General features: G+C 41.8%; 1 protein-coding gene across 1 annotated transcript in view; it reads right to left on the reverse strand.

The window, feature by feature from the left end:
• Positions 1-24,052, reverse strand: part of ARMH3 (armadillo like helical domain containing 3) — a 127,364-nt gene that overhangs the window by 83,882 nt on the left and 19,430 nt on the right. The window contains exons 9-20 of the mRNA XM_069882508.1: positions 23,462-23,518; positions 22,793-22,836; positions 21,518-21,578; positions 20,847-20,893; positions 20,086-20,161; positions 16,882-16,975; positions 12,036-12,137; positions 8,865-8,923; positions 7,438-7,503; positions 6,296-6,365; positions 5,857-5,917; positions 2,696-2,784 (exon numbers count right to left, since the gene is read on the reverse strand). Of these exons, the coding sequence (XP_069738609.1) occupies positions 2,696-2,784; positions 5,857-5,917; positions 6,296-6,365; positions 7,438-7,503; positions 8,865-8,923; positions 12,036-12,137; positions 16,882-16,975; positions 20,086-20,161; positions 20,847-20,893; positions 21,518-21,578; positions 22,793-22,836; positions 23,462-23,518 (826 nt within the window). The remainder of the gene's footprint in view (positions 1-2,695; positions 2,785-5,856; positions 5,918-6,295; positions 6,366-7,437; positions 7,504-8,864; positions 8,924-12,035; positions 12,138-16,881; positions 16,976-20,085; positions 20,162-20,846; positions 20,894-21,517; positions 21,579-22,792; positions 22,837-23,461; positions 23,519-24,052) is intronic.

Consider the following 24,052-nt stretch of genomic DNA (forward strand, 5'->3'; position numbering starts at 1 on the left):
GCAGAAACTTTCTCAAAGTGCTGCTGGCCTTCCACAATGAAGGCAAGGCATCCACAAAGGAAGAGCATCTATCCATCAGATGACACACAAGTGGCTTTCCTTAATTAGAGACTAGCTAACATTAGAATCAGCAAGTGAACAGAAGGCTTCATACATTGCTACTGCTTCCACCTACAACCTTTATCTCAGTTCCTCCGCACCCTATACCAACTACCTACCCCACAGTATTCCCTTTGTTTTCTTCTCCTACTCGATTTTCTGCCTGAAACAACTTTCCTCCTTTTACGTGCCAGGTAGAATTCTTTTTCTTTCTTTCAATACTTCCTTACACCAATTCCCTCCAGGTTCTTTGTTCCACTCACCTCTGTTGGGGGGCTTCCAATGCTATTATCCTTGCTGAGCAACAGGGGCATTGCTTCAGTCATCACACACCTTGTCATTCAAGAAGACAAGCGTGGGCTTGAAGACCTGTAAAGCACGCCTGATGGGACAACCTGGGATCTCAGATGTTACAGTGAACAGTTGCTCCCTTTTAGCTGTTCACCCAGCAGTGATAACTAATTCTTCGATCCAAAAGAAAAGCCCAAAGGGGAATATGCTTGCATAAAGGACAGAAATTAATTCAGAAGTCCCTTTGGTCTGGCTTGGAGTCACTTGCCAGATATATCAAGACCAGAAAAACAGCCATTCTATCACACCAAAGGCAGCAGCATTCTGGGGAAATCAAAGAGCAGCCTTCTCAGGGATAAGAGTTAATTATGAAATATATCCCAAGATACGGCCAGCAATTAGCATTTAGTCTGCCACATACAGCACTCTGGAAGTACACACCTGGAGCAGCCAGGATGTGCCCTTTTACAAGGGCACATACAATTCAACCCAGGGTCTTTCCAGCCCACACAAACCTGGCAGCTACTGAAGGATCTCTCCGTTCACCTCAACATCCTGTAAGAGAAAACTTGAAACGTTCTTATTGTAACTTACTCCTGCATGTGAGGATCTCCCTAAACATGCAGAAATCTGCAGCAAGTGTGCAGCTCTTCAGCTGCATCAGGTGTGCAAACATTCTAGGTCCTTTACAGAAACCTGACAGATTCAAATTCTTTTTACTTTGCTTCTCAAGTGTGTGTGAACCTTAACACTTTTGAAGCACCTTACATTTCTGAAGCACTTTACAAACACCAGCTCGTTAACAACAGCTAACAAGAATATTCCCACATACTGAATAGCAAGGATTTTTATTCTTTTTCCCCCTAAAACAGAGAAAGTTAAGAATTAAAAGATGCCTAAGGGTATTCTCTCTGAACTGTGGAACAGCATCTTCAAGCAAAAGACATATTTCAGACTTCCATGCGGCCTGTGCGTAGGAAAGACCCAGTTCAGCCTGGCCAAATAGGAACGGATCCAGTTCACTGGTAACTGCTGAGAGGATACCAAACACACTGTCAGATGCAATTTTTATTCACAACAGGTATCCACATTGTGCACACTCTTCTCCTGAACCAGCACGATGCTGCAGCCATGCCTCTAGGGGCTCTGTTCTGAAGAAAACAACCAAGAAAGAAATCACTAATCCCTTAATTAGGGGCACCCACTTCACCTTCTACAGGAGTAATTTGAAAGTCTGAATGGGCCACATGTCACACACGGCAAAAATTTAATAACTGAAAGTGACTCAAATTGTTGGTTCATTTCTCTGTACCTACAATCAGCTATGCAAAGCTACTGAAGGGAAGTGCTCAGTGTTAATTGAGAACAGCTTCAGAAACCACTCAACACTGCCTTTTGAAAAAGTCATCATCTCTCTAATTTCTGATGGGAGTTGCATTACACCAGCCAAGTCACTGATCCTAGGTCTCAAGCACAGCTTGAGGAATACACAATTAGGGCCATGTTCCCTTGCATTTTCATAAAGCTCTTGTTTAAACCACAACAGCTAAGGGATTAACTGTACTTTGCTAGCCGAGCTACTTCAGTGCTTGCAAGATAAGAACAGAAGTGCACAATGTACTCATGAAAGAAGCCTGTTAGATCTCATCATCCATCCTGCTACCCCCTTCCTTAGACCTCACAAACAATGATGGCATCATAAAACAGTCCTGCAAAGCTATAGCCACTAAATTATGAGTCAAACCCCATACTACTTATCTATTACAAGATACCGGTGGCAACAACCAGACCATCTACTATCAATGCAAAGGTCAGAGATAAAATACTCCCTTCCCTCCCAATGACATTTCTAGGTTGCTCTCTTCAGAAGGAGCCGCGTACACTATTCAACGTGTATCCATGTGTTACAGTAAAAAGGAAAATAAGGTCCACCTTCCTTTACTCAAGAGCCGATCTCCTTTCTACTCACAAATATCTGAGAGACAAATGTTACTGCATAAAACATTACTCCACTTCTCCAATCAGGTGAAGAGGGACTCAGGTAACGAAACACAAAACCAAAGAAATTTGGATACCATGGTGATCATGGCCAGACAAGAAAGTAAATTAGCTATCATTATGACACTGATCTGGCTTTCCAAAAGAGGTAATTTGCATGTAGCAAGTATGAAGAAAAATAAAGATGCTTTAAAGGAATCGCTGCTTGCTGTTTAACCCAGTAGCAATGGAACAAACCGTCTCAGCCACCAAAGAGCCACACACTCCAGGCTTTTCATATATGACCGTCTGTGCAGATGAAAAGTACCTGACCAGAGTTCCCTCCAGGTGTAATGAAGCCTCACTCTGCATTTCTTCTGGTAGCACAGCAGCTTGTGCACAATCTGAATGCAGCGGCTGGAAAAGAGAGGGTAAAGGATGAATTACATTGCATTTCCCAGCAATTCTACATCAAACCTGGAAACATCTCAGAAATCGGCAGCCGGGAAACAGACAAACTCAAAGTCTGTTAGAGGTGGGGGCTCATGGTTTTGGGCTCCTAAAGGGAACTAACAAGAAAAAACTAGACAAGGCAAGAGAAAGGGACCCTGTATGCCAGCTTAAGCTCAGCATGACTGGACCAACTACAAATGCAAGTTTGTGGCTTATATTTAATTAATACTTTCCACTCTTTGTTGCCCTTACCTGAGGACCTCATAAGCTCTGCAAAAGGAGTTACTTAACCTGCAGGCTCAATACATATGAGATACAGCACTCAGATTTTCTAAAACCTGGACACAATGGAGCTTTTCAGTTTCTTTGGCCCAAATGATGAGGCAAAAAGAAATTAGAGTCAAACAAGCTGCAGGATTTTTAGCTATATTGAGGCATGCAGATTAATTATATGAAAAATAGAAGGAAATTTCTGTCAAATTTTCCAGTCTCTTTAAACAAATAATTTAAGTTTGAGCTTTGGAATGACTAAGCAATACACCTACAAGCTCTGAAATCCTCCAACACGCAGCTAGTACACCTGTGAAGTCTCCAAATCCCGTAAGTCTCTACAGCATCTTGTGTCCACACAAACACTTAGGTGCACAAATATTCCTCACAAATTACATCAGATCTAAATATACAATATAACGAGTAAGTTCTCCAACATTAGCTTTCACTAAAGACAAGGCAGAAAATATATACAAACTTGAATTTGCTAGACCAAGCTATTTTTAGTTATTGACATTTAGAAAAAACAGAAGGAACACTTCAAAAAAGAAACATTCCTTTTCCCCAAAATCCTTATTTCTCAAAACTACATTATCTCATTAACATCAATACCTCTCTGAAAAGAGACTGCATGTCAGGCAAACACAGAGAAATCAATGTTTTTAAAAAAATTGTATGCAAGCTATTCAAAACAAGGCTTGAAAAAGCCTTAAGAAATAACATGCAGAAGCTATACGTTATTCTTTTCAGACCGTTAGATGATCCCAAAAATACCATGATAGAACAAGGACTGTAACTAACTTTAGACAAAGAAAGGTAAAACCATTTCTAATAGCTGAGCATCACATCAAGTGGTGTATTTCAAATTGGATTCTCAAATTCAACCAAGAAAAGAAAGCAAACCAGCCAGGATACAGTCTCCAGATCAGGAACAGTAATCGCTCTGGGGACAGATCCACTATTTCTGACATTACTGGTACCAGACAATGCCCAGTACCTTTCCACCTACATATCAGCTTGGCTATAAGAGTAAAATTGGCCTCTGCAAAAAAAACTACTAAAGGCACTGACCAGAGAGAACCTGGTAGTGGCTAAAACACTTCTTTATAATTACGGTAGCTGTTAATGCAAAATACTCTGCAGACATATCTCAGCATTGAAACCTTGTAGTTGTACACAGTAGCATACAGCTTGCCAGGTGAAATCAAGGCACAGAAGAAAAGGGATGGGGAGCAGCATTAACAGTCCAAGTACCTTCATACTGTCACGTCTTAAATGTGCTGCAGAGAAATATGTCACTATTTGTGCATTAAGAACACCCACTTCAAATGCAACGACTGCATTTGCTATGGGACAGTCTCAGGCAGGAGTACAAAGGACTGCACAAAGGTGTCAAAATTACTGGATACAAGTGTCCACTGATGCTTGCTACTGCTCTTTTTTTTTTTTTACTCTCATGGGGTTTCTAGAAGTGACCACGCTTTTGAGGCCAAGCATTTTCCACTTTCCACGTGAAATTCCAATGTACTACACCCATCTACAATTAATTCTGCAATTGCCATTAGAAAATATTTCTCCCAAACTTATAATTTTACTGTACAACCACTGCACAGGCACTGTAGTTGCAGGGTTATTTGGGAAAAATCAGAACACGCTGAAAAGTTACCTTAAGGGAAAACAGCCTATGTATCTTTATCTCTTCTACTGAATGTAGTGCTGTTCAAGCCTTGGGGAAATGCAGTAATGTACAGTCAGTCAGAGCAAAGCCAGTGATCTGCCCAAATCCTACTTCTGCCCTCCAGGCTAAAGCAGAATAAAGCATTCTGGGGGCACCACGGGACACACAGAGCTCTCCCTGTATAGTCCTGTTCTCTTCTCTCCACTTCCCCATCGCTAAGTTTTAACCTGTTGAGGAATTTTTAGATCAAAATGGGCACGGATATTTAGACGTGCACAACCCAGCTTCTGCACCTGAATAAAGCTAGCCTTGCAAAAGAATTAGTTGCTGTAGAGGACACGTTGCCTTTAAGGTTTCTCTCTGTATTATTAGAAGTTTGCTCTGCCTTGTACTCCTCTCACTTCTCACGGGAAGCTTTCCTCAGTAGTCCCTGACTTGTTATTTTGTAGACCAGAGTGCTCACAGAGCCGTTTCTCATGGGAAAGCATAATACTGTAGGTAAACAATGATTGTTTACTGCTAAAGGAGAACTCACAAATCAGCTTGTAACACCATAGCTTGCCCCTGCTGAAGAGGGGTATAAATGTAATGTGAAATCTGAATAAAACGGCTTCACTAGATCATATTGGTCGTGTGATGTCCCTATCCTCTGCATTAACCCTTGCTGCCTAGCAGGCTATTTCAGGCTTAAACCTCTCTCCCACTCTCCACACTGCCTTCCAGGACTCACATCAGCCATCCTGTTTTTTTCAAAGCTCTTTGCAGTTTTTAGACCAACATTCATCTTCTGGGAAGTGGGGATTCTTGCAATGACTATTATAACACTTTTTTCAGATTGAAAGGCTTTGTGTTTGATCAAGTAGATTAGGAAATCGGTCTGAAAGTGGAAATTCATTTTGCTTTCAATTTTCTGGCACACAGAGCACTTTAGAAGTAGAAAAAGTTGCTGGAAGAGTTCATGAAAAGCCACCCTGTTCCTCACCAGCCATGAAGTGTTATTTCAGCCAGCAGACTGCTCTATGACTAGAATTCCACCCAAATTCAAAACTTCAAATGAAATGACAATGAGTCACCCCACAGACACTTACACATAGAGATCCATAGGAAATTCTTTCATCATGTGTGTTACAATGAATTCCACCATCAAATCTGACAGAAAAGAAAATTATAAAGTAAGTATTGAGCTAGCTATGGTTAACTTCCAGTAGACAACAATGAGGAAGTCAAACTACCCCACCTACCTACCTCTACCTGACACCAGTCCTGCTTAGATGAGAGAAATTTCCCTTTTTTCTATTTGCTTGTTTTAAAGAGCTTTAGACACCCTCCAGAATTAAAAAAAAAAAGACCAACCAACTACTGGAAACTGAGGGTATGGATTGTAATTTGCTTTTAGGTACTGCTTCCTCATATGCTTTCCCTCACTATTAGTCAAATAAAGAATATACCACAAATTCTAATGCTTACAATTGCTCTCATATTTCTGTTGTAGAACAAAAAACCCACACATTGTCTAGCAATACTCACCAAGCACCGCACACACCAGCGGGCGACAGGGCAGGTTCTTGTCTGCTGCTTTCTTCCTATGTCGCATTGGCTTCAGACACACAAAGATGACAAGAAGTCAGCAGAAGCGACATTCTGTGTATTACCGTATCTTTTATGCAAACAATATCATAGGCTTCCCTTTGTCCTTTTCTCTAACTGCTATCTCACCTATATTAATCCTAAGGCCATGGCTGGAGCAAAATCGTGCCTGCTTTTCAGCATGCTGACCACTGAGATTTTGTTTCTCTAGCCATGTAACTGGAGGGCACTGTTATATCACAAGGAGCCAGGAGGAGAAGAAACACACACAAAAATTTCATACAGCAATTCCTCCCCCTTGCCTGACATACTGATTTGCTCCTGACCCAGACATCTGATCTGCATTCTTAACAGCGTGTGAAGTATTAAATGGCTTTGATGGCTCTTGTAACAGACCAGAAAGGCTAATTGAATGGCAAGTTTGTCGTTAAGTGGGAATGACTATCATCCTTGCAGTATGTTCACTACGAAGCAAGATGCTTGTTTCTATCCTGGACTGGTGACACATCACTGTCAGATGAGATGGAACTTGCCAGTATCACAAAACCAGAATGCATCAAGTTAGGATAACAATTCAAGGTACTTATAACTACAGAGCTTTGTGAACTAGGTAAGAATACTTCCTCGACAGGTACCTGCAGCAAAAGGCTCTGGAAAAAATACATTCCTCCTTGAAGGTGAATCACCACATGCAGGATGAAGCATAAGCCAAATTAAAGCACTCGGTGTAACTCCAGATGGCTATTAATATATCACATGAGGGCTAATGTTTGCTGAAGATCAAGGCAGAACATTCTCTCTGCTACCAATTTCCTCAGAGACCTCATAATAAACAGTTCCTCCCCTGCCACACAGGCCTCTGAATTCACCAACAGGACAGCCGGCTCTTTGTTCTTTGAAGGGATAAGACATTCTGAGAGCAAATTCAAAATTGTTCCTCAACTACTGCATTTCTCACAGTATTTCCACATGCCCTAGCAGTCTAGGTCAGACATCTACGACATAGTTTTCAACACACAGAGACTCAAATCCTCCGTGTTCTCATCCCAAAGAGAAAACAGCATCTGGAGGAAAAGACTCACCATCCTGTGTAGGTTTACTCGAAAATTCATGTTGTCATCATGGAGAAAAGCGTTAGCATACTGATCCTATTGAAAAAAGCAAGAAAAGCAAGGAGCTTTGAATGGCCAAACAAGTGCCCAACACCTTCCACTTGACTCTCAAATCATGTGTTTCAGCGTAAAACTCCCAATATACAGCTATAAGGTTAGAAAGCTTCCTGTCACCTCCTCTTGTCTCCACCTATGCCCCACCTATATGTTCAGATACACAGAAGTAAATCCCTCCTGATCCCAATTCCACTTTAGTTGAAGTCTGCACTACTGCTTGTTTTGTTAGCAATTTATTTTACATTCTCCTCCTTCGCTCATCCAAATTCTGGCCTGCACACACCCCAGCATCGAGAGTTTAAAAGTCCTGTATAACACATGAGGTGGTTCTCTAGCATGCAAGTTCCTGTGACTGTGGTGGAAAGTTTATGTTGGCATTTTGATGGACCCATCATGCCAGAAGTTACTGCAGTACTAGCAGGTAGGTTTGTCAGTTGTCCCGCACCTCAGGAAAAGAGCATTCCAAGACCAGCTCTAAATCAAAGTGATTCCTCTAGATAATGCACAGTCAGGTTCGGTAATAAATATATCTTCCCCTTAATACCAGACCCAAAACATGCCCTGGCTATGCAGAAACAGAATTTCTTTTCTTGTATTATCTATGTATCCATCTGAAGAACTCAAATGCCAAAAAAATTTAATTATATATATTTGAAATGCAGATGATTAGCTTTCAGGCTGTACCCTGAAGAAACGTTACTTCAGAATCTTTATGCTGGCTATCAACATCACTGCTTTTTATTGCAAGGTCTTTACTTGCAAGGAAGCCATATGCAAATGCTAGGAAAACCTAATCACCATTCAGGACACCAGTCAAGCTATTAGTACATACTTCCCATGAGACAGGAGCACGTTCATCCAGGACCGCTGACATAGCTCTGTGATACTGCTTTCTCACCCTACTACCAGATTTGCTACTTGTCTTGCTTGTGGAGGCCTACAGCAATGCAGCTTTCTTTCAGACTTGTGTCCTTCTCAGGAAGAAGGGATACGGCATTGCCCATGTTTACTACCAACAGCAGGGAGTTGACAGCCATTAGCACATTCCTCATCTAAAAGCCACACCCCAAGGTCACTCAATAGCTAAGAGAGAAAAGGCTTAGGTTTGCTCTTTTCTCTCCATCCCTGGGAGCTGGCTAAGATGATCCAATTTTCAAATTTCAAGTCAATTTTAACAGTACTGCATCAGGTTTATTAGCAAAATGTTAAGTGCCTGAGATCCTCATTACTCAGTAACACTGCAGATCTTCAGCTCCGGATCAGCAGGAGGCAGGGGATGCGCACACAGACAGAGCCCTGTAACATACCATCTGCTGAACAGCGTCACACAAGAAACCTACCTCTGCTATGCATGTCAGGATAATCAGACACAGCTTGCCACTGTGTAGCCGGTGCTCGTCTGCAAAGAAAAAGAAGAAACGAGTCCTCCATGAGCCACACAAGCCTAGAAGTGCTGAAGAGTGAGGCAGATGTTGCAGCAGGAGACAAGCCCAGCCTTAGAGACTCTTCATACTCCTACTTCCTCTACGATAGCCAACAGCCTACTCTCATCAAGCACTCATCCTCCAGCATGACCACTAAACCCACCAATTTTTCAAAAGTCTGTACCGACAGCAAAGTTTCTGATTTTAACCTACGACAGCACTGAAACCATCAGTGAGGTTTCTGTCTTGTTCAGTTTTACTCCCACAGATATCCTAAACACTGGAGTTAGTCCCTGTCTTTCTGTCACAGCAGAGGCACAATTTTCCCTCCCCTAGACAACGAAAAAAAAAGACCACCTTTACTGTAGGTTATGAAACCAGTAGCAAAGCTTTGGTAGGGACACAGCACAGTGTAGCAGAATGACTCCCGACATTATGCTCAAAGTCCTGGGTTTTAACCCGAATCCTGAGACACATGACCTAGTTTGCTCTGTGCAAAATCATGAAAGAAAGAAGTCTGCAAAGACTTAGCATTTTGAGTCAAAGGAGTTCCGCCTCGATCATGTTCTGCAACTTGTTATTCATCTTATAACTTCATGCAGCTTTTGCCCTGAATGACAATTGGAGGGCAGAACGACACACAAATAGAGAGGGACTAAGGCAGAAAAATGCAATTTTTATTTGGATTATTTAAAACTCTTTTCTCTCCATTTTAACCCTGAAATACCAAAAAGCAAGATATATACAGTTATAGAGTAATTTAGGATGGAAGAAACCTCTGGTCCAATCCTTGGTCAAAGCAGGGCCAGCTAAGATCAGGCTGTTCAAGGCACCATGATATCAAACTCATTTAAAAACTCTTTGTTCTAAGAAACCATTCACCCCCAAACCCATAAACATACAAAACCCAACCACAAGAACATACCTATAACTAAATTCTGAGGAAGCTTAAAACCGCGTATTCCTGAGCTTCTCTAAAACGTAAGACCCCTAAATGTGCCGCCCCAAACATCTCCTTAGAGTCGGACTTGGAGGACAGGGAAACGTGAAACAGTCAAAGCACTTTCACATAAATTGGAAGACAGCGTCAACCAAGCTCCTTGCATCTTTGCAGGTCACTTTTACAAGCACTTTGCCAGTTAGTGTGTATATGGTAATCTATAAACATAAAGATAAAAAACGCTTAGCTAGCTGTTCTGTCTAGTTTGATGCCTCTTTTGTTTTCTTTTTATGCTGTGGAGGGACAGATATTTACTAACAAGACGTGCCCTAAAGCGCGCTGATTTTATTTTGCTGCACTTACCTCAGCTAAAATACTTAAGTGAAAAGTTTTCTACTCCAGCAAAGCAGGAGAAATGGACTTGAAAGAACTCCGATACACTGGAGCCTTGTTATTTTCCTATTGTAAGGCCTCCCTGTATATTTCTGTAGGTGCTGCTACCACTTCTTTCTCTGGGGATCACGCTGTAAAGGCTCCTGTTTCACACAAGGAACTCTGCCTTCAGCCAATGTGTTGTGAATATCACACTATTTTCAGCAGTTATGGGGCAGCTATGCAAGCAGTTACTCACACAGACACTTGGTACTTTGACAACATCCTTCATTAAAGGAACAAAGCAGATCACTTCCTATGGGGAGGTACACCAGTGTGAACCCTATTTTACAGATGGCAAAAAATGATGCAGTTTTAATTTCTCCCAAGACATCTGCCTCAGACTGACACAAGATAGAAAACAAGAGGAGGATCTAGCAAACACAATCTATTAAATTATGCTCTCTGGGACAGGAGCTAAACAACTGCCTAGCCTGGGATGTGGAACAATTCAGTCTTCCCCCTAAGTGTTCCCACACCTTTCAGGACACATGGAGTGAAATTGGAGTTATTCATTCTTCTTCTCTGGTTGCTATACTGGTGGCCCACATGTGGTCTTACACAAGAAGAAAAAAAAAGTTATGCAGAGCCCCATCTATCATCACAACGTAAGGACAGGAATATATCCACGAGAATCACTAAGCACTGGTTTGGAAGGCACACTTCTTTTAAACAATCAGTCAGGAGAGCTCATTGCCACACATTGCCACGGTGGCAAGGAGCCACACCAATTTCGAACATCATACAAGCTAGAACCAAAAATGAGACATCAACTCCTCTCTCACTGACTTGTTTAGTAAGGAATCCCCTCTATCAGATTTCACTCCATCTGAAACTAATCCAGAACAAGACAGCCAGGTACAATTTCATTGCAAGCTAGTGTGTACAAGGAAACTGTCTTTCCTGCTCCCTTCTACAGCGTCAAGTGTTCAATAATCAATGCACCATAGCTCTGCATCTACCTCCTTATTTTTGTTCAGTTGTTACATCTAACTTAACAGAAAAAGTTGGCAATGGGCTGAAATATGGTATGAAGATCACTTGTTATGTTCACACTGTGGTCCTGCCCATATAACCACTGGGCCAAACAGCACCCCTGGGTACCTTAGGCAGGAGGTGAAGCAATACTTCAACTCCAGCAAGCTGAAATTAACCTCCACAAAACTATCAGGAGAAACAAAAAAGCATGATATGGAAATATATCTTGTCAAGCAAATTACTGCTAGTACAGTGTAAAGTCACTGCCGTCCTCCTTATAATTAAAGAGCTGCCTGTTTAACCAGCAAGTACCAAAGGACAAAGGAAATATTTCCTCCTAATGCTGAGCTTTGCCTCCTGTGTAAGGTTCTAAATGTTCTTATAAATACAGTTTGCCAGTACATGACTTCCTCTCTGTGTCAGACAGCTGGGAATCAGATATGCTCACACCTCCTGCATAGGGACAGGCTTGGTTATTAGGTACTATTATTATTATTATTATTACATTCTTTCCATATGTGACTTCTCTCTTGACAGCACTAGGTCTCTCCTCATCTCATAACTCTTATCTCACAATAAGAAGTCATTTCATTTTCTCAGAAGGTGGAATCTTCAGTCCTCTAAAGGGATTCCAGTTAACTTCTATTTATGGAGTCACTAAACATGTTCTTATGCCCTCCTGACTTCAAGAAGCAATGCTTGCTGCATCCACAGCTGCATCAACAGAATTTATTTACCTTTTGTGTCCTGCATCACAATCGAGCTGTACTTCAAGAAGGTTATCAGCAGGTTGCTAGTTTGCACATCAGCATCCAAAGGCAGCTCTGCAGAGCTTATAACTGGAACAAAGCAGATAAGACACGTTTACCCTCCACAAATACAAGAGGTATCAATACAGAGATCCAAGTCACAGACCTGGGACAGGATCAACTTATTTGCAGGGTCCCCTGACCTCCTCCTCCTCCTTCACGACCAGCTACCAGAGATTTTGTTTTGAAGACTGGTACCACTCCCCCAGAGACCATTTCTCCTGCTCTAACTATAGGTTGTGGTACCCAGCAAAGTGATACCCGTCTCTGACTGCACCCACACCAAGGGAGATCAGCCTGCTGTTTTGGCACTCGTCAACATTCCCAGCCTAAGGAGCCCAAGATATTCTCACCCGTACCCAAATAATTCTTAAAATCAACGCAGCTAACATCCGCACCATTCCCTGTTTGGAAAGAAGCATTCCCAGCAAAGACTCTTCTCAGTTCCAGCAGTTTTGGAATTTCTGTTCCAAAAGGTCCACATCAATTCCATTCTTCCCGCCCAACAACAGCCTCTCTTGCAGAAGCAACACACAAGACAGCAACATAACAATTATTGCATGACCAAAATGGTAAAAAAGAGAGACAGAAAGAGCAGCTTTACAAAAATCAAGAAGCAGAAGCAATCATGTGTTGTGCCAGGCAAATCACAACACAGCAGGGAGCAGAAATGTGCTTTCCATACCTGCAGCAGAGCAGCAGTTCACCAGCATTTCTCTAGGATACGCTCCGTGTTACCAACAGCTCTACCTACTGACACCTTAACACTGGACATCATCTGCCTTAGACTTTACAAGAAGCTATCTCAATTAATCAGCTAATTGCACAATGTGCCTCCCACTCACTCGCCATGTACCACCTGAAGCACTGAGCTTGAGTTGTCAAACCTCCACCACGTGACTGAGCGCATTTTTACTGATGACTGAGCCCGAGCCGTCCGCAAGGGCCATTCCCAGCTTCCTCATTCAGGGACACTTTATGAGAAATATTGAAGGCGGGGGGGAAGATAAGAGAGAAAAACACAGCATGCGTTTACCTCCAGATCCTGACAGATAAGTCCGGTACCATTAAAGATAAATCAGCTCAGACAGAAATAAACACCCCAAACTGATGGAGCTAATCTAGAAGGACTTCAGCAAAGCTGAGTGGAAAATTAAGAGTGAAACACACAAGTGGGAAAACGTATCAAAAGATCGGGCAATTGGAGAAATTATTAGTCTAGGAATAACTTTCTACTCTAATTCCTTAGGTGTCAGTTTAGGGAATAGTTTTGTTTTTTGTGAGTGACCTGGGCACAAAAAACCAGTTGTTGGCTAATGAATCTGCTAATGGCAGAAAGTTGGGATATGTAAACACAGAGGAATATCAGGCTGCACACAAAGAATAGGATAAAAGCAAGGTAATAAATGAGATAATAAAAGCAAGATTAAATTAAACAGCACAAGCCATAGGGTCAGGAATTCAGGGATTTATTTCCATGGCAAGCTGAGAGCTCATCAGCTGCACATGAAGCACTGTGATACCACGGTACACAGATCACAAGATGACGAGCTGCCAATACAAAGTAGAGAGGAGTATGCATGGTCCTGCAACACATCCTGAAACACACTTCCAGCAGAGCTAGGAACACAGTAATGTCCTGCACAAGGTCCTGGTGAGCCCTTGTCTTGAACAATGTCCATAATTATGCTGATTCCATGTTAAATCGTTGAACGAGTTCAAAGAAAGGATAGTAAGATGATCAGAGGAATAGAGTGCCCTTCTTATTAGACTGCAGAATACACAGGTGAGTTACCCAATGCATGAAAAAAAAGTTATCTGTGTTCCAAAGTAAGATTAACACCATAATAAGTGAGTATAAACTGACAAGAAATGCAGGTTGGAAAGTTGGAGATTTTTAACCAAGGAGCAAGATGCTGAAAACTGCCTCCCAACAGGAATTATTGGGAAACAAATTTAACAAACTAAAACAAAAGTCAATAAATTCAAGGGATTCTACAATGATGTGGCTACAATTACAAGACACAAGATTTAAGGAGTCAAGAGGATCCTTCCAAACTCTATGCGCCTGTCCTAATATGACAATAACATTATTGTTCTGTCTGCCTAGGAGCTAAAACTCACAGTTTTTCACATGTAGAAGGTAATAGGTGGCTAGAATTATGATTGCCAGAAGGCTCTCTCTCTTCTCAAGTCATAAAGACAGCCAAAGACAGTGCTCCCTTTGCACTGGAAACAGACCTGCAGACCACTAAGACACACATCATGAGAACTATATTATCTCTTTTCCATCTGTCTTCAAGAATGCTCAAGGCTTTTCTAATTCTCAAGGAAAGAAGACGGTATTTATGATGAGACTGGAACTTGTAAAGGGCTCTTAGGGGAAGTGGTTTGATCCTGCGTACAACAGTGTTTTGGTTCAGAGAAAAGTCTGCCTTAACAAAAATCTCCTTTCACAATTTCAGCCCTATATCTCATAACCCTGTAATGAGATAAGTAAGGTTTATTTACCCCTGGAACTGGCACAAGCACAGGCACAGACGGATGAAGGAGACAAACCAACAGTCAAATGCAGGATTCTTTAAAGCGAGCACGGAGAGCCTCAGAGCACAGCAGAAGTTCTCATGCAGTTTGGGATTATACAATCACCTTGAATACAAAATTGTAGCCCTTGGAAACAACAGGCCAAATAGATCAATGTAACCTCACTGTTCGAATTACATCAAAGAAATGATAATGGGGCTTTTAGCTTCTAAAGCCTGCACATCCCCAAGCACGAGCCAGTTTAGTCCATTCAATCTTGATGCTCTGGGGCTCCTGACATGCTGCTAACACGCCCAGTCCGTTGGCAAAGTCTATGCAGTGAGATTGGAAGCTTTTTCACCCCCAATATTATGAATAGCTCAAAGATTTAGCTAAAAGTCTGCAAAATGTATTTATATCCCCAGTGGGTCCTTCTGGAGCTGTTACAATGAACACACCGAATGAATATTTAACAACAGTAAGCAAACTGACATTTAGATAACTATGGTGACAGGCACACTTGATTTACATATTATGGATCAACAGTTTCTAGCAAAAGTCTCATTTTCAAAAAAAAAAGAAAAAAAGAAATCACTCTGAAGAACACATCACTGCTTATCTTGTTCATGCTACACACCTGGACTTTTTTTAATAGACATTTTTAAACTTTGAAAGGCCTTAATCCACGTTATATATTAAGAGTCAGAGAAATTTCAAACCAGAATTTGAACCTATTTTTAATCCCATCTAGCATAAAGAAAACTGCCTGAAACCCATAGATGGATTTCTACTTCCACATGTAACTTGAAAATAGCTCAACTGTGTTTTTTTAAATGCAGGAAAAAGAAGAAAGCCATCTTTTCATTCCAAAGCCAAAAAGCCTCTTGCTAACTCTCAGCCATAGGCAAATCGAGTTGCAAGATCTCAGAAAATGAGAAAAATTCTGACATACCTTTAAAAATATCAACAATATGCAAGCACCACCACTCAAATTAAGCCAAGCCAAGGTCCTCAAAAAAGTCACTGAGGCTAAGGATCAGCGACAGCAAATAGAAATAAAGAACGCTTCCCTGTGTAATTGCTGCACATTAAGATCAGCTCCTCTCCTTAAACTTCATAACCTTACAAGCAGCAAGAAGCCTCAGGCTTCACAAGATCACTGACTCCTGAAAGCAGGATGGAACTTGTGTTTTGCTTTTATTCTTTGGTAAATTAAAAAAAGAGAGTGCAAACAAGCTGTAGATGTAGGTAAGCATAAATTCTGCCAGTTGTATAATATGGAGTGTGGGTGGATACATTTGCAATGAACGCATTGAACAGAAGCCCACAAAATGCCCGTCCCTCTACATTTTACGTTGTACGTACAGAGAGACTTGAGACACAGGGGGCTTTTTAACTGAAGCTTTTGATATCCATGGTAACCACACAGAATTCATCCACACGGAGGATCATCCTTAACTAGGATATCAAATGACCTGAATAGCTGATATAACTGAGTAACCCAGGCTGTTTTTCCTTAGAAATACTTCCTAACCATGCTCTGCTCTAACTCTGTTCCTTCATTAAACACTTTCTTCAGATCTAGAGGATGCTACTGAAGTACGTGACAACAGCCACATTTGATTTCTTGTCTTTAACTAGGTTATATCTGCCTATACCTTAAATGAAAAAGGTTTTATTTTAGATGACTTCAAGGCATATTTATGTGAACACAAAACATCTCATTTAGAAGCAAGATCTCAGGGCAAGCAGTCTTTTACAAAGCCTGTCACAGAAAAAGCAGCAAGAGGAAGGAATACCTCCACACCCAGGTTGGATTCAAATTCCAATTAATTCAAAGCTGGGGAGAAGTGCGTTAACAACAAGCAGGAACCCACTGCGATTCTCTGCAAAACTGTTCCAATGACAAATAAACCCAGGCAAAGAGCTTGACACTAGAAAATATTCATAAGTAGAAGCCTATCTAGAATAACTAAAGGTCTGGGTGCATCTTCGTGCAGACACTGGGAAAGTACTGTTTCCAGAAGGTATATCAGCGTATTTTCATTGAGCAATATACAAGGCAAAACAGAAGTAAATTCCAGTCGAAGAATCTTTCTCATGTTTAGTAAGGCAAGTCGCTCCAGGAAGAGACCGCTGGATTACATCTGCTCCAGACAGACCCCATTAGTTGACACCTCAAGAAAATGCTTCACTAGTTATTCTACAGTTTTAATTGGTTTTTTTAGCAGGAGATCATTACATTTCTTACCATCTGAAGAAGGCGGGGTGGTTCCAAGTGGAGTGACAGGTGTCGTTGGAATTGGGCTTGTTGGTGTAGTCATCAGCCCCATTTCAGGATGGCTCTAACAGAAAACACAAATGCCCAGACAGACACAGGTCAATAGCTTCCCTACGCACGAGTCATGCAGATCACTACTTGCACTGTTCCACACAGCAGACGTGACTAATGAAGTCTCAAGAAACTTCAGCCTCTCCTCCAGAAAGCAAGGTTATGTTTCCTGACCTTGGACATCTACAATTAATCTGTAAATCAATTTCCTTACTCCACAAAACATGCAAAATTCATCAGAAAGTCCCCAGCATACAGATAACATGCCCTTCCCCAGTGTAGAATGAGAAAAGGTAAGCAGAAGCCCACAATGTTTATAGCTTCCAATTCCCCCCCAAAACAACCCCAGGATGAGCATTTGAAGTCTCCCAAGATCCTTTTATTTCCCTTTCTAAAAGCAAAATCTCTTTGCTCCTGCCCTCCACCTGTTCATATTCAAAGATGATGGCAATTTATTACTTCCCTGTCTCACTATAAAGCCCAGGCACTGCAGGAAAAGAGTGCATAACATAAATAACGCTATCATTATCGATTCTCTCCATTTCCATCAGTCAGTTGCTCTCCCCATTTCATCTTTGCTAATAGTTGCCTGCCTAATGACTGCTTTGACTTCACTCTTTGTAAGCTTCCAGATCTCTCCACACTGGGGAGACTGCAGGCAATCTGCCATGCTATTTTAAGGCTGGCTGCCAAGCAAAGTGTCCGTTTCATAGGGCAAGTTTTACGTAAATATATATCATTCGCCTTCATATATGATCACAATTTCAAAATAAAAAGAAGGGATACAGAACTGCTGATCTGACGTTAGTTCCGTAGGGTTTTTCACAAGTGGGTATCCCCCACGTTGTCTTTGAACATCTCATTTTATGAGCAACAACAAACGCGTCTATTTTATGGGAAGCAGAGACACACATTCCACAATTCAAAGACAATCTTACATTATTACAAGTACTGACTTAAACTTTAAAATACAATTTTCCATAGAAAATCTTACATAAACCAGGTTTGCCTCCACAGATTTTGCTATGGTGTTTACCTTTCTTTTCCCCAGATCCTAATATTCAGTACAGCGATAACAGTGCCACCTAGCAGCAAAAACTCAGGACCAACAAGCTTGTACATACACAAGTATCTTAACGTTTCAGCATTCACACAACTGTATCCCTGCCCTTCCTATGTGCCTACAGAGCAGCAGGTCATCGTTCATGCAGTCCCTGGCAATGGGTAACAACTCAGACAGGAACGATTATCAGCTTTTGCACAGTTTTTTCAAAGGACAGCATGACCTACTTTGCCCTCTCTTAAATAATTAGAGACAACCCACGCAAGAACACCAGACCTCCACTCCAATTAAACCCACTCATCAGCAGCCACTTCAGCTACCACTTTCACAAATAACTAGTTTATCCTTTTAGTTTTAATTTAAGAGCCTTTATTCCAGCTGCTCTTTTCCTGCCCTCCTCTTTTTCCCTGCCAAAGGCCCCTCTTCCCTCAGGGATACCTTGACAACAGAAACACCTCAGTTTGTATCACGCAGAACTGAAAGAGCGGGAATTTCTCACAAATAGTAGGAATTAATAATCTGGCATAAGAGAGGCAGGGAACCTCAGCAAATTAACCATTCATGGAACAGAAGCTTTCTTCAGAGGAAGAAGATCTGCCTGTCAGACCTCTTCCATTTGAGCAACAAAGCTGGTGAAGGGGCTGGAGAACAGGCCTTATGAGGAGCGGCTGAGAGGGCTGGGGTTGTTTAGCCTGGAGAAGAGAAGGCTGAGGGGAGACCTCATTGCTCTCTGCAACTACCTGAAAGGAGGTTGTAGAGAGGAGGGTGCTGGCCTCTTCTTCCAAGTGACAGGGGACAGGACAAGAGGGAATGGCCTCAAGCTCCACCAGGGGAGGTTTAGGCTAGACGTTAGGAAAAAATTCTTTACAGAAAGGGTCATTGGGCACTGGAACAGGCTGCCCAGGGAGGTGGTTGAATCACCTTCCCTGGAGGTGTTTAAGGCACGGGTGGATGAGGTGCTGAGGGACATGGTTTAGTGTTTGATAGGAACGGTTGGACTCGATGATCCGGTGGGTCTCTTCCAACCTGGTTATTCTATGATTCTGTGATTCTGTGATTGTCACTACTGCCAGGACTCTCCAAAGGTCTCTACTCCCTTCATCACATCAAGCTTGTGATGTATGGCTGCAGTTTGAGAATCTCAAATAACTGGGGAAAGGCATTAACTGTTGTGTTGATGTAATTTTTCTCACAGGTTATAAGCAGTACTTAAAAGCCAAAATTCAAAGCCTGAATCTGAAGGTTTTCCCAAACCCATTAAGCTATCCTTCCAGCCAGCCACAGCACAATCACCAAATCAGACAGACTCGTTATCTGTCTCGCAGCAACAATTGCCTTTGCAAACTCATATGCTGTTTAGAAAAGCATCCAGAGGTGTGTGCTCAGAGGCACAGAGCAGCCCACTGCTGCTCAAAAGGCTGCCACAGCTCTGTTTTTTCATCATAAACAGCATGATGAGGAGTACTATGTTCTGGTGACTGTTTCCCAAGCAAAAGGAGTTACATTTTTCAAGGAAGACTGAACACAAAGTAGTATTCGAAACAACAGTCCTCACGTGTCAATTAGTCCCTAAGCAAAGGATACTCAAACAGACAACAACGTGCAGCCTGTGCACACCCACACAGGACAATTCATCCAGCTGTGGAGTCAAATCCTCGTTTTTCCTTTGGCTCCTAACTTCTCAGGGGCATGAATTGCTCTGATAGCTGCGGCAATCTCACTCCCACCAGTCCACCCACTCCTTCCTCCCTGACAGCAGTACCAACAGGGTGCAGAAGGCATTCCACGCAGGCTTTCCCATTCATTGGGGAGAAATGGCTCATTTGAACATGAGCTGGGCCCTCAAAACTTTACTCATCTTCTGGCAAGGCAGGAAGCATTTTCTAAAAGCAAAATAAGCCCAGGCCCTGACCTGTTTCTAATCTTTCATGCCTATCTATGCCTATAATAAGGGCACAGGAAAACAAGACAAAACTTCTTTAAAACAGTTCCATTTCTTTCTTTTGAATTTCAAAGCCCCTCACTACAAAGAAATGGGCAAACGCTGCACTGAAACTCACTTGTGCCAGAACTGTGATGAAATTCCGGTTTAAGTGAACAGCTTCGTAGAGGGCAAGAAGGATTGCTTCATTTGTTCTGTGGAAGGGATACAGACAAAATAGCAGTTAGCTAAGGGCTAACATCAGATGAGAATCCCAAGAGCAAAGTTTTTCAGAAGCATGGCCCATCCGAAAGAATACATTTTTTACAACTATATGAAACTCTGTCTCTACAATCCCGTTTTCTTTCAACTATTATTAATAGTTAGCAATTCCCCAAAATAGCTAGTTTTAAAGCTCAACTACAGTCTTTCTTCCCTTCTTGCAGGAGTTCTCCCTTGTTGCTCAGTCTCAAACAGTGTTTTTCCTTTAAAATTCCTTCTCTTAAAAGAAGTTCCTACAGACAACATAAACCCTCATATTTATCACTTCCTCCCTCGACTTCGAAAATACATTCTTGGGGCAAGAGAGCACAAACAATCGCTTCCCATCTGCCACCTCCAACATGACAATTATACATTACAAATGCCTCATAAAAAACGCAGTTGTTTTATTTTTATACACTTCATTACAAGCAATTCAGCTGTGGCTTCTCCTGCTGCACCCTTCTCACTGAAGTGAGAATCCATTGTTTCCAGGGGTGTGGTACCATTTTAGTCACAAGAGAACTGAAGTCTCTTTAGTTTGCTTTACTATATTAAAACAGCTCCATGAAGAAGCAGAGGACGTTGACCAGCGTGGTGAGTTGCTATTCATTGTGTAACCAACAGCTGTGCACTTACTGGACTGAGATCTTCTCATCAGCATCCGCTATGAACATGCTGCCCACCTATGGAAAGGAAGAGTATTACAAGAGAGGAATTTATGAAATTTATGTTAAGAGGACTTAACAACCAGAAGGGTCCTGGAAGAGGGCATGCATGCAACTTACTTTCTAACCCATGAAATACAAATGGGAAATAAGATGCCCAATTACAAACATTTGCAACTTTATTTTGCACTGTTGTCATTGACCAACACTTCACCCATTAAATCACAAAAAAAAACCCCAAAAACTGTAACTTGAATCCCAACTTGGATTAATCTGCAGTTCTGTAAGGGGACAACAGAAATAATTTCCTGTCTGCTTGGCCCAAAGCAGCAGCAGTTTTAACCATGCCAGCCACCATGGATACTTACTCCTGACAGACAGTTGCCAGCACCAAACCAACCCTTCCTTACAGAAAGTTTTCTTACCAGTTAGATCTCAGAGTACAATTAAATCTGAGAGTAAATCCAAACTGAAAGAATATCCACTGTTCTTGTTATTCTCTACAGTTGCACTGGTTTGGATTGGATCAATACATTTCCTCCTTCAGAATCACAACTCAAACTCAGTTTTTTAAACACCCTTCTACAAAACTTTCACGAGGCTCTTGTTGTAAGAAAAAAAAACCACTGCTTCGTTGCTTACCATATTAGTTAGGGCTGACAAGAAACCAGTCTGGTGCTCCTCTTCCTTATCTTTGTATTGCCTGAACAAATAGGAATAGGGTGAAGTTTCAGGGTTAGAAATGGAACTAGGGTTATTTCATCTAAATCCCTATAAGTCAGTCTTATCTGTTAAGGATACAGGGTGGAGAAAGCTTCAACATTCACAATCCCTTTTCAAGAACTCACAGAAAGAGATACAAACGCTATTAAAATGTTTGTAAATTGTGTGAAGTTGAAGCAGGCGTGCTGCAAGATGTGAGACTGAACAATGTCTGTGCTGTTATAGAGGAGACATCCAGTCTGGCCTAACGCTGAAGGAAAGGGACCTAGTGACGTGGGAAATTCTGTCCTGCACTGGCAAAATAGTAATGAGCCACGTGATAACACGCAGCCAGTAACCACAGAGCAGTTTCATTTCAATCACCATCCACAACAGACTAAACCAGTCAATCACCTGACAACTTTTGTTAGAATGAGCAAAGTTGGATGGATGGGATTTTTTTTCTGTTTTCCTCTCATAACTTAATCCGTTAAACAATCTACATGACTTGCTGACTCGCACCATCTTGCAAATCCTCCGCATAATGAAAACATTTTTTTCTAGATGATTTGAGAATCCTACTGCATATAAGTCTTGGGTTGCTCAGGTGAAACTGCAATAAGTTTCCGATTTTTACTGAAGCACTTTCTTCTTAGGAAAACTTAGGCAACTTGTGCTGTTGCTTACGAAGCAGGGGCTGGGAACACACTATCCCTACTGCTGGCTTTCTGGCTCTTTCTTCAGAAGCAGTTAACGCTTTCCACAATTTGCAAGAGCATACAACCCTTAACCACTTCTGATCTGACATGCGGATAGTCCTGGATCCATTTGTTCACTTTAAATCATGTTGCATTTACATCAGTTTTTCTAATGGAGAAGTATTCAGCAAATAATTTATCTTTTCACTTGGGACCAAAAGATTTCACAAAAGGTTCATGTAGAGGTAAAATCCATGATAGTAAAAACATAAAATGGATATCTTCCCCTACAGCAAGATCCCTCCTGAAGCATATCAGCACAGCTGGTACAGCTGCGTTTACACTTGCAATGATAGCAATAACAGAGCCGAAGTACCTCAAAGCATAAGACTATTCTTTGCCTCTCCAGGTGCATCAGGGCTGTTAAGCGATAAATAAGGGCTTTAACACAAAAAAAGTTTGTGGAAACGTACAGCAACTATCATGCATTGAAAAACAAGAGACATTTAGGTTTTACCTGTTATATTCTGATAAAGCCTGGGCAATTACAAGTCCCATTCCCTGAAAAAAAGCATTAAAAAAAAAATCTTTACAATGCAAATCTCATTGCACACTGAACACACATAGCAGTGCTGCACCCCCAAGGTAACCTAGCATGCTGTGAAGAATCTCCCCAGCTGTTCAAACTGTTAAGACACACTACACTACAGCAAAAAAACATCCAAAAATCAAAACACCAAAATTTGAAGTTTAATATCCAATTACTGTTTACAGTCTTTGAGAAAGCTCTGTATGGAGGCCCAACTCAAGAAGCCTCAATAAAGCAGCAAGTACTTCAGAAGGAAGCTGATATTCAAAACTTCACAACAAAGACCACAAACACTAGTGACATTTTTAATTCTTGCAGACAGATAGCATAGATAGTTCACAAATGTATGCTAGATCTACTCTAGCATTCCTTGCTACCTAGCCTTTTAACCATCCCCACCATTTAAATGGTGATCAAACTGCCCGATGTACCGCAGGGGTGCAGTCAGGGCAGACACCCGCTATACCCGTGTTCTTACAGCAGCGCTGCTCCTAGATCTTCTTTCTACCCGGCCCCACAACCGCATTCATTACACTCTTAACACTATAAGTGAAAGAGCATCCAACGCAGAACAGAGGAACCAAGTCAAATACTCACATTGAGTGTGGCTTCATCATCTACGATAGAAAGCTTCACAATGTATGGATTCACTGACTGCTCGAGTGAGGGGAAGGAATAAAGAAAATTGGTTTTAAGTTCAGCCTTTAGGAAAACACACTATCTTTCAAAGATTATGCAGCTACCTGGGAAGAGTCTCCCTCCCGTCCCACAAAGCAGAATACAAACAAATAGGAGTCACACCACATGCTGAGATTGTTGTGCCCAGGACACTTTCTCATTACTTTGAGCAGCCAGGCAGGCTCCCGATTTTATTGAAAGAGAGGTTCTGCTCCTCTGCTAGCCCATCTGTCAGACTTGGAAGGGGAGTAGCTGTCCCGCAAGCACGCTATCCGTGACGCACACAGCCAGCACAAGCAGTGAAGCCGGACTGACCATCAGTGTTACGATACATTTCTTCTACAACACCTTGCAAAGAGGAAGGAAGGAGGACTCAGGAAGGTATGACAATGTTATGGACTCATCTGCTGCAGGGTTAGAGCTCAACACTTAGCAGTTTACACCACCAAGAGCTGGAAGCCTTCAGGGTATATAAATTCCTTGAATTAACTGAAGAGAGCATACAGACTC

The sequence above is a fragment of the Phaenicophaeus curvirostris genome, unplaced genomic scaffold, assembly GCF_032191515.1.
Source record: "Phaenicophaeus curvirostris isolate KB17595 unplaced genomic scaffold, BPBGC_Pcur_1.0 scaffold_160, whole genome shotgun sequence".
NCBI classification, from domain to species: Eukaryota; Metazoa; Chordata; class Aves; order Cuculiformes; family Cuculidae; genus Phaenicophaeus; species Phaenicophaeus curvirostris.